Here is a 12,896-nt window from a genome sequence, read left to right as displayed (position 1 = left end):
GGCCATCCGTCTTCGATTAGAAAAGACGGGCTGTGCAGCCAGACGCTGTGCTTCTGTCTCGTGCTTCCCTGGGAGACAGAAGGCTGGGCACAGGAGTCTTAGGAGTTAAAATTACATTTATATTCCCCCTTTCTACGCAATCTAATGCTCCGTTACATTCACTGACCTGTGATAATAATTCATGAAGCAGCCGCCAAAATTGCTAACTTTTTAAAATTTCTGGTAAATTTGGGTATTTTTTAATAAATAAAAATTAAATATTTTGACTCAATTTTACCACTGTCATGAAGTACAATATGTGATGAGAAAACAGTCTCAGAGTGGCCTGGATAAGTAAAAGCGTTTTGAAGTTATCACCAGATAAAGTGACAAATGTCAGATTGGCAAAAAATGGCCTAGTCCTTAAGGTTTTTTATGTGTAGGGTCAGTCTGTGTTTGGCAGTCACTGTTGACTGCAGCTCTGCTTTCTGTCTTCCCAGTGAGTACTTGATTACTGGGGACAGGGGAAGATAGAAAACTGCACTGTAAGGCTCCATTCACACGTCCGTGGTGTGTTGCGGACCTGCAAATTGCAGATCCGCAACACACCCGCCTGGCACCCCTATAGAAATGACTATTCTTGTCCGCAGCTGCAGCTGCGGGCAAGAATAGGACATGTTCTATCTTTTGCGGAGCTGCGGACCTGAAGATCGGGGCTGCGCTCCGCAAACACTGTGCACTGCACGCATCCATTCCGTCCCCATAGAAAATGAATGGGTCCGCACCCGTTCCGCAAAATTGTGGAACGGATGCGGACCCATTTGCGGACGTGTGAATGGAGCCTAACAGAAAGTGCTAAACAGAGGCATACAGTACACTTACTTGGAGGCTGATTGCTGCAGCCCCGCTTGTTTCCCAGTGGGTTTCTGGTTAGTGCTGGGAAGATAAGGAAACTAGTGGGGCTGCAGCATTCAGCACTGACAGCAGATAGTACAGGCAGAGATTCCTAGTATGAATCATGGTAAACCCCTGATTAAATTAGGTTAGTTTCACATAAGGAGGCAGAGGCAGGCTGAGAAGCTGCTCTCTGCATCTTACTTTAAGCCACATTCAACATTAAATAGAACGCTGAAGATGAATTCTAGTTAGTAATGTATTACAAAGGTAATGAACATGACGTCCCTGCAACAGTTTCACTCTCATCTCATCCAAAGCACTTCAGTAATTTAGTTGGATTAATATATGTTATTATAAAATAGAACAACTTTTATATACACAACGTGTCTCCCAATTCTGCATTGACTGAGCGAGATGGTTATGTTATCCACCAGGATAAACTTAAAGTAAATGGGAAATTGTATAAGCGTACACCTTATCATTTGTATATTGAATGTAGTAATCTTTTCCTACCTCTCACTGTTGATTTGTGTAGGTGTACAAAGATTCTTTTGAAGGAAGGTTTTTGGAGGAAACAAATTGCTTGTATGCAGCTGAAGGGCAGAGACTAATGCAAGAGAGAGAGGCAAGTGTAACTATATTATAACCTTGTGTATGGATAGGTTTTCTTAATTCGATGCCTTCCCAAAGTGATAACATGTTAAAAATTGCATGTGGCACTTTACATTTAATTGAGTTGGTGCATTTAGGAGTATAGAATAGATACCGATAGTATTTAGACACCTGTTCAATTACTAATGATGACATCATCAGCTACTCCATGTGACCCCAGTAGCCTGTCACTCGCTCTGGCGGTCACGTAGCTGGTTATGTCATCACTGGAGTACGATCAATGGAGGGTTGGGCGAGTACGTAAACCTTTTTTACATTATACCATTCTCAGCATTTAGCATTCCTCCCCTGCATACAAAATAGTCCCTCACATGTAGCCCCAATAAGTTTCCCTATCCACTATCTAGAGAGAGTATAACTACATGTGTTTATGAATTAGAAGGGATGAATGAATGAAAGCTGTCCGGACCACTACGCCAGCATGGAAGGGAGCAGGGAAGTTAGAGAGCATGCAGTCAAAGGTGGACTAAAAGCATAAACAGCAGGGGGCGCCACCAGAGAGGAAAAAACCTTACAATATTTTTATAGCATGTATATTTCAGTAATATATAATTTGAAATGCCCTATTCATTGCATAGCAATCATTTTCGTGAGATAACGTCTTTAAAAGAGTTCTCTGGTTTAGAAAATATATTTTCAAATACACTATTGAGGAATTTGGAGATAAAATGGGGGAGGGGGAGTGTCTCCCATTTTTAACTTCCATCTCTTAGACAGAGTGGAGTGTCCCCGTCTCTGGAGGGCCCAGCACTTTTGAATTTAATGGGCATACGATTCTTTTAAATAAGATTTGTGGCTCCATAGGAATACATTGTTACTTTCATACACTCCAATGCTAATGCCGTTTTTTGGTTGCTTTACCTCCCGCAAAAAAATGTTAAATATAAAGTGATCAAAAAGTCTTACACACCACATGGTATTAATAAAATGTACAGATCGCCCAGCAAAAAATGAGCTCTCACACAGCTCTGTACACATAACTACAAAAAAGTTCAGAATATGGTGCTGAAATTTTTTTTTATTTTTTTTTGCCGTGATTGTACTGACCTGGAGAATGAAAGCAACAGATCAGTTTTACCTTATAGGAAACGCTGTAAAAACAAAACCCTTAAAATTGTTGCGGAATTAAGTTGTTTCCCCCCCCCCCCCCCCCCCCACTACATCATATGCAATTTTAAATGGAGGAATTAAAAAGTACAACTTGCCCCACAAAAAACAAACCTTCATGCGGCTATGTAAATGGAAAAATAAAAAAGTTATTGCTCCAGAAAGGCAGAGAGTGAAGAATGAAAATGCAAAAATGAGAAACTGGGGCTGAAAGGGTTAAGGGCATTAAAAAGCAAAACCTGAAAAGGTGTGTCTCATTTTATGTCTGAATGAAGTTGGATATGTGAAGTGTGGCTATGACTAGGGATGAGCGAATCGACTTCGGATAAAACATCCAAAGTCGATTCGCATAAAACTTTGTTTGAATACTGTACGGAGTGAGCGATCCGTACAGCATTAGAATGTATTGGCTCCTATGAGCCGAAGTTATTACTTTGCGAAGTCTCGCAAGACTTTGCATAATAACATCATAAATCAATTTATACTGTAAAAAAAATACATTTCCCAAACTACCACTTGGAACCAAACCTGTTTTTTTTTTTTTTTTTTTTTTTTACAGTAGAAATTGATTATGCGAGACTTGGCAAAGTAATAACTTCGGCTCATAGGAGCCAATACATTCTAATACTGTACTGATCGCTCACTCCGTACAGTATTCAAACAAAGTTTTATGCGAATCGACTTTGCTCATCCCTAGCTATGACATGCCAGTGACAAGATGCTATTCTTGATTTTTATTTTTTCTGTGAAGTTCTGCTGTTGAGAGTCCTATAAATCTGTATGAGATTACTGCTAGAAAATAAGCTTGCATGTCAATAATGCATGTAATCAGTCACTGCTGGCCTGTTGGAACTATTTGCCGTATACTCTTTTTATTTGCCTTCTTGCCATGTTTTATTTCTAGATTCCTGAATATTTACATCATGTGAATAAGCGCTTAGAAGAAGAGGTTGATAGAGTCATTACATATTTAGACCATGGAACACAGTAAGTAATTTAGCATCGTCTGCCTTAGAGAACCCACGTTTGTATGCATGTCCAGAGCTACTGCAAAAAAGTTTTCCATCAGGATGACTCGTCTCTTCTGTGCAAAACCAGCAAATCTAAAATCTATTGTGTATTTCGCTTGGTCTCTCCAACCAATGGGAAGAGATTCAGCAGAGAAGCAAAGACCCTTTAATTGGGTTGTCTGAGAATTTGTCATTTCTCAAAAAAAGAAAAAAAACTTTCTGATGTACTTCCTGTTAAACTTCTCTATTCTTAACACTCTGCTTTCTACCAGTCCCTGCGTGTGTGTACACTATGTCTTAGTGAAGAGGGGTCCATAAGGTCATAATGTAACGTGGCCATATCATGCAACGATTGAATGACACTAAATCACTATAGATACAAAGTTACTGGGACCTAAGGCTTACATGTACCTGCTGCGTATTACCAGTGGATTTTCCGAACAGATTTTTGTGCAGAATATCCACAGCAGAAGGGTCCATTCACACGTCCGTAGAATGTGTCCGCACCCGTTCCGCAATTATCCGGAATGGGTGTGGACCCATTTATTCTCTATGGGGCAGGAATAGATAATAGATGCGGACAGCTCTTCCAATCCGCGGCTCCGGAAAAAAATAGAGCATGTCCTATTCTTGTCCGCAATTGCGGACAAGAATAGGCAGTTCTATGGGGTGCCAGCCGGGTGTATTGCGGATCCGCAATACACTACGGTCGTGTGAATGGACCCTAAGGCTACATGCACACGAACGTATGTGGTTTGCGGTCTGCAAATTGCGAATCCACAAAAAAAAAAAAAGGGATTTTTTTGGCGGATCCATTGTAATAATGCCTATCCTTGTCCGCAAAACGGACAAGAATAGGACCTGCTCTATTTTTTTTTTGCAAGGCTACGGAACGGACATACGGATGCGGATAGTACACGGTGTGCTGTCAGCATTTTTTAAAGACCCATTGAAATTAATGGGTCTGCATCCTATCCGCAAAAAACCCTGGAACGGACACTGAAACCAAATACGTTTGTGTGCATGTAGCCTAATACAGTACAATCTGAAAAAATTAGATTTTCAATATCTCGTCTACACAGTGGATAATCACTTGGAAATTTACCTGCGGTGTGGAATTTGAAATCTAGAGGATATCAATTGTTTGTGCAGATTTTCAGTGCACATTTCACCCTTTCCAATTTAAAAGGGGAGATCTGGGCAAATGTGTGACCAAGTCCACAAGTAACGGATGCAGATTTTGGTGCGGAAAATCTGCATAAATGACACTGCCGTGTGCATGCACCCTAATGATTACATCGGGACAAAGAGGCGTTTTGGCCACATAAATGGGGGGGGGGGGGGGGGGGGAATTGTAATGGAAAATATTTTGGAAAGTTTTAGTAGTGCTAGCTTACAACTTCTGACCAAAACAGTTGTGTGCAGCTCCTATGTACTATATTTGTAACTGCTGGCATTGAACCGTTAGGCTACATGCACACAACAGTGAAAAAAAACGTCTGTTAAAAACTGATAAACTGTCCATTTTTAATCGACATTTTTTTCACTGATGCCTTTCTGAGAAATGGACCTTAAAACCGGACCCATTCAATTGTATGGGGACAGTCGGTCAGTGAAAAACGGACAAGATAGAACATGTTCTATTTTTTTTTCCCGTCAAAAAAACTGCCATGTGAATAACCCCATAGACTACAATTGGTCTTAAAACGGACGCGTGATGGCCGTTAAAAAAAAACACATCAATTTTTCACTGTCGTGTGCATGTAGGCTTAGTGTATTCGTCAAGAAGTAATATCCTACATTTTATCATGCAGCAAACCTTTAATAGCTTGTGTGGAGAAACAGCTACTAGGCGAACACTTGGCTGCCATCTTACAAAAAGGTAATCCCGATTTATGACCTCTTTAATGTTTTTATGTTTAAGTGCAGAATTCATTTCAGTGTCTTGTGCTAAAATAAAAAAAATAAAAAAGTTCAGGTTTTTCCCCATCACTCTGTTCCTAATACTCCATAATGAGAAAGTGAAAACATAATGTTTGAAATCTTTGCTAATTTAATGAAAAGGAAAAACTAAAATATTGTAAAGACATAAGTACTCGTGCGTGTCATCCGCAGCGTGAAAGAGAACCAAGCCCCGTACCGGACAGCAGAGACACGGGGGGTTAACATGATTGATAATGCTCCGTGCCTCTCTGTGATATTTTTACTACAAAATCACAGTGACAACTTTATCTCACTGTGATTTTGTAATAAAAAGGTCACAAAGAGGCACGGAGTATTATCAATCATGTTAACGCTTCGTGTCTCTGCTGTCCAGAGCGCAGCTTGGCATTCTTTCATGCAGCGGATTCCACGCATAGCATCCGCTCGTGTGAAAGATCCCTTACTCAAGACTTAGGTGAAGCACCTTTGGCAGTGATTACAGCCTCCAGTCTTCTTGGGTACGATGCCACAAGGTTTGCACATCTGGATTTGAGTATTTTCTGCCATCCTTCTCTGCAGATCCCTTCAAGCTCTGTCAGGTTGGATGGAGACCGTTAGTGAACAACCATTTTTAGGTTTCTCCAGAGATATTACATTGGGTTTGTCAGGGTTCTGCCTGGGCCACTGAAGGACATTCACAGAGTTGTCCCTAAGCTACTCCTGTGTTGTCTAGTCTGTGTGCTTAGGGTCATTATCTTGTTGGAAGGCTTCTTTTTCGCCTCTCTTCCATAAAGCCCAGATTGGTGGAGTGATGCAGTGATGGTTGACCTTCTGGAAGTTTATCCCATCTGCAAGCAGGATCTTTGTTGATCAGCCAGAGTGCCCATTAGGTTCTCTTACCTGGGTGACCAGCTTCAGGAAGCGTCCTGGTTGTTCCAAACTTCTCCTATTTAAGAATTATCAAGGCCACTCTGCTCTTGGGAACTTTCAGTGCAGCAGAAATGTTTTCCTACCCTTCTCCTGATCTGTGCATCGACAAAATCATGTCTGTGATCTCTACAGGCAGTTATTTCCTCCTCATGGCTTGGTTTTTGCTCTGATATGCATCGTCAACTGTGTGGCCTTGTATAGACAGGGGAGTGTCTTTCCAGACAACGTCCAATCAACTGAATTTACCAATCAAGGTGGAGAAACCTCTCAAGGATAATCAAGAGAAATGGGAAGCCCCAGAGCTAAATTTCAAATGTCATAGCAAAGGGTGTGAATACTTATGTCCATGCAAAATTTGAGTTTTTCCTTTTTTAATAAATTTGCAAACATTTCTAAAATTCAGTTTTCACTTTCTCATGGGGTATTGAGGGTAAATTGTTGGGGAAAACTTCCATTTTTCTTTATTTTAGCACAAGGCCGCAACATACAAGAAATTGTAACTCCAGTAAACTATATGGCTCCTAGGAAGTTATTGCACTCTAAATACCAATTATAACACCTACAGAAAAACATAACGCAGTGCTACACCAATACAAATGTATATCATCTTTATTAGTTCAAATAAATATTAAAATAGTAAATAGCAGTGGTAAACATACACAGACAGAACACACTGTCAGCAAGTAAATGACCTAAACTACTGGGATGACTTGGCATTAAATATACCCTGAAACTAATGTGTCTCATATAACGTAATATAGTGCATAGTGCAAAAAATAATAACCATAGTATTACATAAGATCAGAAGAGAGTAACATAGTAACAAAATAAATAAGATATACTTTTGTATTGGTGTAGCACTGCGTTATGATTTTCTGTAGGTGTTATAAAAAAAATTGTGAAAAATGTGAAACGGTTTGAAGACTGTGTAAGTGTATGTGTATATATATATATATTTAGTTTGGCACATGAATAAATCATGTTGCTGTGTGGTTCCTGTGGTTTCATCCTCTGACGTCATTGTGTGTGTGGATGAAGTTTGCTGCCGGCACCGACATCACACCTAGTAACTGGATCACCCAGTACTGTGTGTTCTCAATGCACTAGACGTGAAATTGTGCATACCAAAAAAAGGAGGAAATATTTGTGGCCCCATCTTGGAATATGTAGTTTTAGAGTGGTGCTAGAGCCCCACCTTGCTGAAATGCAACTGTATTGATATATTATAATGTGTCAGCTGAAACATGCAGCTATCAATGAGAGGACCCCAGCTCCTCCTTTTCTACCTTCTGTATGTCCTGAAATTGTGAGGCACACAAATGGTGCTCACTTTTCCTGCTGCTCTGCTGTGTCAGCCGGAAATAAGATTTTCTGTGCAGGTTTCTGAGAGCCTTGATGAGTCTTATAGACCTGCATAGACAATCTTACTGTATCAGTCTGGTGGAATAAGGAGGCCAGTAAGTACTACCGCAAGGGCTCATGCACACTGCTGTAGGGCCGTGGTGTGCTGTCCACGTGGCCAAAACTACGGCTGTGTGCACCCAATATTTAAAAAAATCCAGAATGTCCATGTCTGCTTCACCGATTGTTGTATGTTGCTTAGGTGACAACTGTGTTGTAATTACTAATGGCTTAAAATCGATGAGATAATACTTGCCTGCTCCGTGTCATTTCATTCCATCGCCCTGGCTCTGTTCAGCGATGTTCTGTTCCCCAGCCTCTTTATTTACATTTCGGGTCACGTGTACCACTGCACTCCCTAAGTGCCATGTGACCCAGAAGTGACGTGCCACTTGGGGGCTAGAATATCGCCAAAGGTAGTGGTGGGAAGTAGCAGAGTAGGATTTTTTTTTTTCTATAGGTACCACACCCCCAGGGGCCTAATCCTGGAAAACCCCTTAAAATTGTACCTTCACTTTGAAAAAAACATTCCTATGTCTTTGTGTCTTGGCGATATATCAAAAATTGGTAGAGCGAGGTGAGAGAAGCAGTCACATAGCACACGCTCTCTCCTCGTTGCAGGAGACTGAATCGTACTTTTGCAGGGATGTTGTATAAGGGCTTGGTTTTTGTTGTACAAATGATGCTCTTAATAGAACTGTTTTAGGGTACATATGAATGACTGACCTATATACATTTTTTGGGTTGGAATCAATTTTGCCATTATTTTTTGTTTGTTTGCATTCTGGGGGCCGTGAATTAACTCTGTAATATATATGTTGTCGCTGCTGTAATCTTTCTCCGATTCCATCGATTTGTTCTTTTCCTAAGGCCTGTATTACACCAACAGATTATCTGACATTTTCTGGCCGTTTACACACCAACTATTGGTCTGATTGGACAGAAATTGGTCAGATAATCTGTTGGTATAAACAGCCCTAAGACGTGATAGGTTTAGGAAGGAACCAATCAGGGTCATCCCAAGGAAGGGGTCAGGTATCCACATAATTAAAATCCTCTGTTCTTGGCGCTGATATCGGAACCTGCTTGTTTCAGGACCCAGTGGTAATTCCAGCCAGAGCTGAACGCTCCTGTGCTGCGGGGACCTGATGATTGCGATACTCCTGCAGCATGGACGTGTGTTGTATCCGATTCTGGTCCAGGTGCCGTTATCAGGACCTGAGCCAATTGGGTCTCCACCAGTGGCTGTTAGTTAAAGCTAAATCTGAACACCCCCTTGAAGCAGGCATCCCACTATCTACTGGGTAAGGGGGCCCATAAATATACAGCAGTTCTGCAGACTGGCACACTGTTGGCAACCATATATTTATGTAATGGTTAAGAAAATATGATATAATTTTTCAGGGTCTTTAATGTCAACCGGTCGGACCCTTTAGGCCATCTACTCTTAGGGCAACATAAAGTGGTGACAGGTATTCTGATTTCAGTGGTCAAACTTACATCTTATTCCTTGTGGCTCATGGCCAACACCATCAGGCAGCAGTCTAATGTAATCATGATATGTGGGCTTTCACCAGCTCTCTCCCTATGTATAGTATAAGCACGACAGCTGTCCGTCAGCTAAGGGGAATATTCTGCATATCATGATTACTTTAGGCTCCTTGCAGAATAGGATGTAAACTCTTCGAAATGACAGCACTTTCGGTCATAACACAGATCTCTGAAGTTATGATGCCCTCTGAGTAGGTTGTGTATCCAGATGTTGAGGTGCAGTCAAACCCACATCTGAAAAACCACATGAGAGAAGAGATTTCAATGCTTAAAGTACTAGTTCTTCAGAATCTATTCCTACAAAACGATATCTGTCTGCTCGGCTCCACCTGCTGTATAGCTTGCTGGCCATCAAGTGAACTGCGTTGTCCGTGCAATACAGTGTAGGTTCCCAGGAGTGTATGACCTGTTTGAATATAGCGACACATGAACACAGAGCTTATTGTTAGGTAACTGTGATTGTAATAGCTGTGCGTGGTTTTGTACATGCAGGGCTGAAGAACATGCTGGATGAGAACAGAGTTGTGGACCTGACTCTTATGTATCAGCTCTTCAGCCGGGTCAGAGGTGGTCAGTCAATCCTGCTGCAGCACTGGGGGGAGTACATTAAAGTAGGAAACCAATTGTTTTAGCATATTTGTACAGTTGTAAAGCAAAAATGCCACCAGATATACATGTCATCTTCTGTTCATGCATTTATTTCCACACATTTTCTAGGTCTGTGCACTGTATGGTCTTCCAGCTATTTTAGTTTTATTTTACAGTCAAGCCGATTTTTACATATTCTAGATAGTTTCAGGTCATCATAATTTTGTGACATTTTTCTATGTATTCGCTCAGCTGGTAAAATTACTGGGCCAAATATAGAACCTTGTGTAGGACTCCATGCTTAAAATAAATATATATATATAAACTAGCCATGACAAATATTTCCTGGTCGTCACGAGCGAAACATTTGTAATCGGCAAAGACGCATTGGGGTGTGCACTTCTCCCCCAAAGTAAATATTGAATACAAACTGTAGTATAAAGATAACCATGGCTGACCTAATCCTCATTTTGGGGAAAAGAAACTCTCTTTACAGAATTTGTGAACCCAGCCTTACAATTGCAGATTTGTTTCATTCCCTCCTTCCTTTTGTAGTCACAGCACAGTCATGCCACAGGCCATAGCCTTGGTCCTCCTTAGCAATATGTGATGTCCGGCTCCCCCAAAACAGCAGCGACCTTTTCTTGTTCAAGTGGTCACAGTAGTGCCCCCTCAAAAAGGGCATCTCAGTAAGGCAACAGTGCCCCCTTCCCTTTCAGTAGTTAAAACCAGTGTCCCATAAAAGTAGTCCAACCACACAGTTATCACAGCACTGTCCACTGTGTCCCAAGAGTCGAGCCCCATTTACTTCCCAATAGTAATAGCAGTGTTCCTTCTTTCATAAGTAACATCAGTTCCCCTCCCCCAGTAACCACAGCAGTGCTTGCCTTCTTTCCCCATAAGCCACAGCAGTATCTCACTCATGTAGTTCCAGAATTCTCTCCCAGCTCCACACCCATATAATCACACCCAATATAACCACGTGATGCGCCCACTATCATCAGCCTGTATCTTCCCCACCAGATCTGACAGCTGCGGTCTGCCCTTCCAGCTTATCAGAAACAGACCGTCTTTGCTGGGATAGGTGAAGTGCTAGCTGTCGTCCATGCTTTCTGAAGTGAGGGGAAACACATTGCCCAATTCCATAGACTGCTGAATGAGACAGCTCCCATCTGTACCACTTACGGGCACTCATATTCTTACCAAATTTCTACATCTGTGAGGTGCAATAAAAATGATTTTAAAAATCCAAATATTTAGCATCAGAATGGCTTGTGATCAGCGGTTATCACTAGGCTGTCTAATTAGATGGCAGACTGAATGCTAATGTAAATCATATTATTATATTTGTATTGGTTATTCTTAGTGGTATTCACTGAGGTTGTTGTCTTATGTATTTATCTCTCTTACAGAATTTTGGGAGCTCAATAGTTGTCAATCCTGAAAAGGATAAGGACATGGTCCAAGACTTGCTGGATTTCAAAGATAAGGTGGACCATATCATTGATGTCTGCTTCCAGAAAAATGAGAAGTTTATCAATGTAATGAAGGAGTCATTTGAAACCTTTGTCAATAGGAGAGCTAATAAGCCAGCAGAACTGATAGGTACTCAACAAGCTCGCTATTTTTCTATAAATACCTTATTGGCTTTTATTATATCACATAGAAACCAAGTGGAGCCTTAATAAGTAGGTTGCTTATACATAAAAGAAACCTACAATAAATATTACCCTCTATACAACCCAACCCCAAACTACCTCTTCCTACATGTCGGTTTAGTAACTGCAGATGCATGTATGTGCTATGTGTTTGCGGTTGAAATTAAACGGTTAGGCTACTTTCACACTGGCGTTTTGGATTCCGCTTGTGTGATCCGTTTCAGGGCTCTCACAAGCGGTCCAAAACGGATCAGTTTTGCCCTAATGCATTCTGAATGGATAAGGATCTGTTCAGAATGCATCAGTTTGCCTCCGATCAGCTTCCATTCCACTCTGGAGGCAGACAGCGCTTTGGTGTCCGCCTGACGATGCAGAGGCAAACGGATCCGTCCTGACACACAATGCAAAACGGATACGCCCCCCTATTGACTTTCAATGGTGTTCAAGACGGATCCGTTTTGGCAATGTTAAAGATAATACAAACAGATCTGTTCTGAACGGATGCAGACATTTGTATTATCGGTGCGGATCCGTCTGTGCAGATCCATGACGGATCTGCTCCAAACGAGAGTGTGAAAGTAGCCTTACTGAACAGATCAAAATCATTATGTAGTAATATACATTTACTTCAAAAGGACATCTAATATCTAACTGCTTTCCCTCTGAATCTCTGAAGTACTCCATAGATATGTCACAAGGCTTCCAACTCTATATAATAAATGGTATTTCAGTCAGTAAACCTGCCCATGAGCCTATAAATCTTTCCTGACTCAAAGGAGAAGTGAGGGGAAAGGCCACCAACAGTAGTGGATGTCACCCATGAGAACAATAGGATGGGGTGTTAAAATTCACCATGCCCAATCCCTCTCTTCCCTTACATCATCGGTAAGGGGAGAGTCAGGAGTTCCCCATGCATATAGATTGTTGGCCATTCCCATTGAAAACTGCTCTCTACAGTTCCTCTGCCACCTTTGTATCCACATTTGATGGAGACTTGTGCTATACAGATGTTACGTAGGAGAAGTAAGAATTTACAGAGGATAGCTGTTGGAGCTACTGCAACTTAGCCCACACCAAAATGATGTTGGGTGTATAGTGGACATCACCATTAAATATGTTGTCTCATGAAGACATCCACTGTCCATAGTCCCTTATAGGGCATATGGCCATCATAGAAAGG

At 41.3% G+C, this 12,896-nt stretch overlaps 1 protein-coding gene across 2 annotated transcripts in view; it reads left to right on the top strand.

The window, feature by feature from the left end:
• CUL4A (cullin 4A) overlaps positions 1–12,896 on the top strand; it is an 87,667-nt gene that overhangs the window by 40,773 nt on the left and 33,998 nt on the right. For both annotated transcript variants that reach the window (XM_040425184.1, XM_040425185.1), the window contains exons 8-12: positions 1,412–1,501; positions 3,560–3,642; positions 5,480–5,547; positions 9,963–10,081; positions 11,471–11,663. In XM_040425184.1, the coding sequence (XP_040281118.1) occupies positions 1,412–1,501; positions 3,560–3,642; positions 5,480–5,547; positions 9,963–10,081; positions 11,471–11,663 (553 nt within the window). The remainder of the gene's footprint in view (positions 1–1,411; positions 1,502–3,559; positions 3,643–5,479; positions 5,548–9,962; positions 10,082–11,470; positions 11,664–12,896) is intronic.

The sequence above is a fragment of the Bufo bufo genome, chromosome 3, assembly GCF_905171765.1.
Source record: "Bufo bufo chromosome 3, aBufBuf1.1, whole genome shotgun sequence".
Classification (NCBI taxonomy): Eukaryota; Metazoa; Chordata; class Amphibia; order Anura; family Bufonidae; genus Bufo; species Bufo bufo.
The sequence above is the reverse complement of the archived record's forward strand: the minus strand, read 5'-3'. Positions and strand labels throughout refer to the sequence as shown.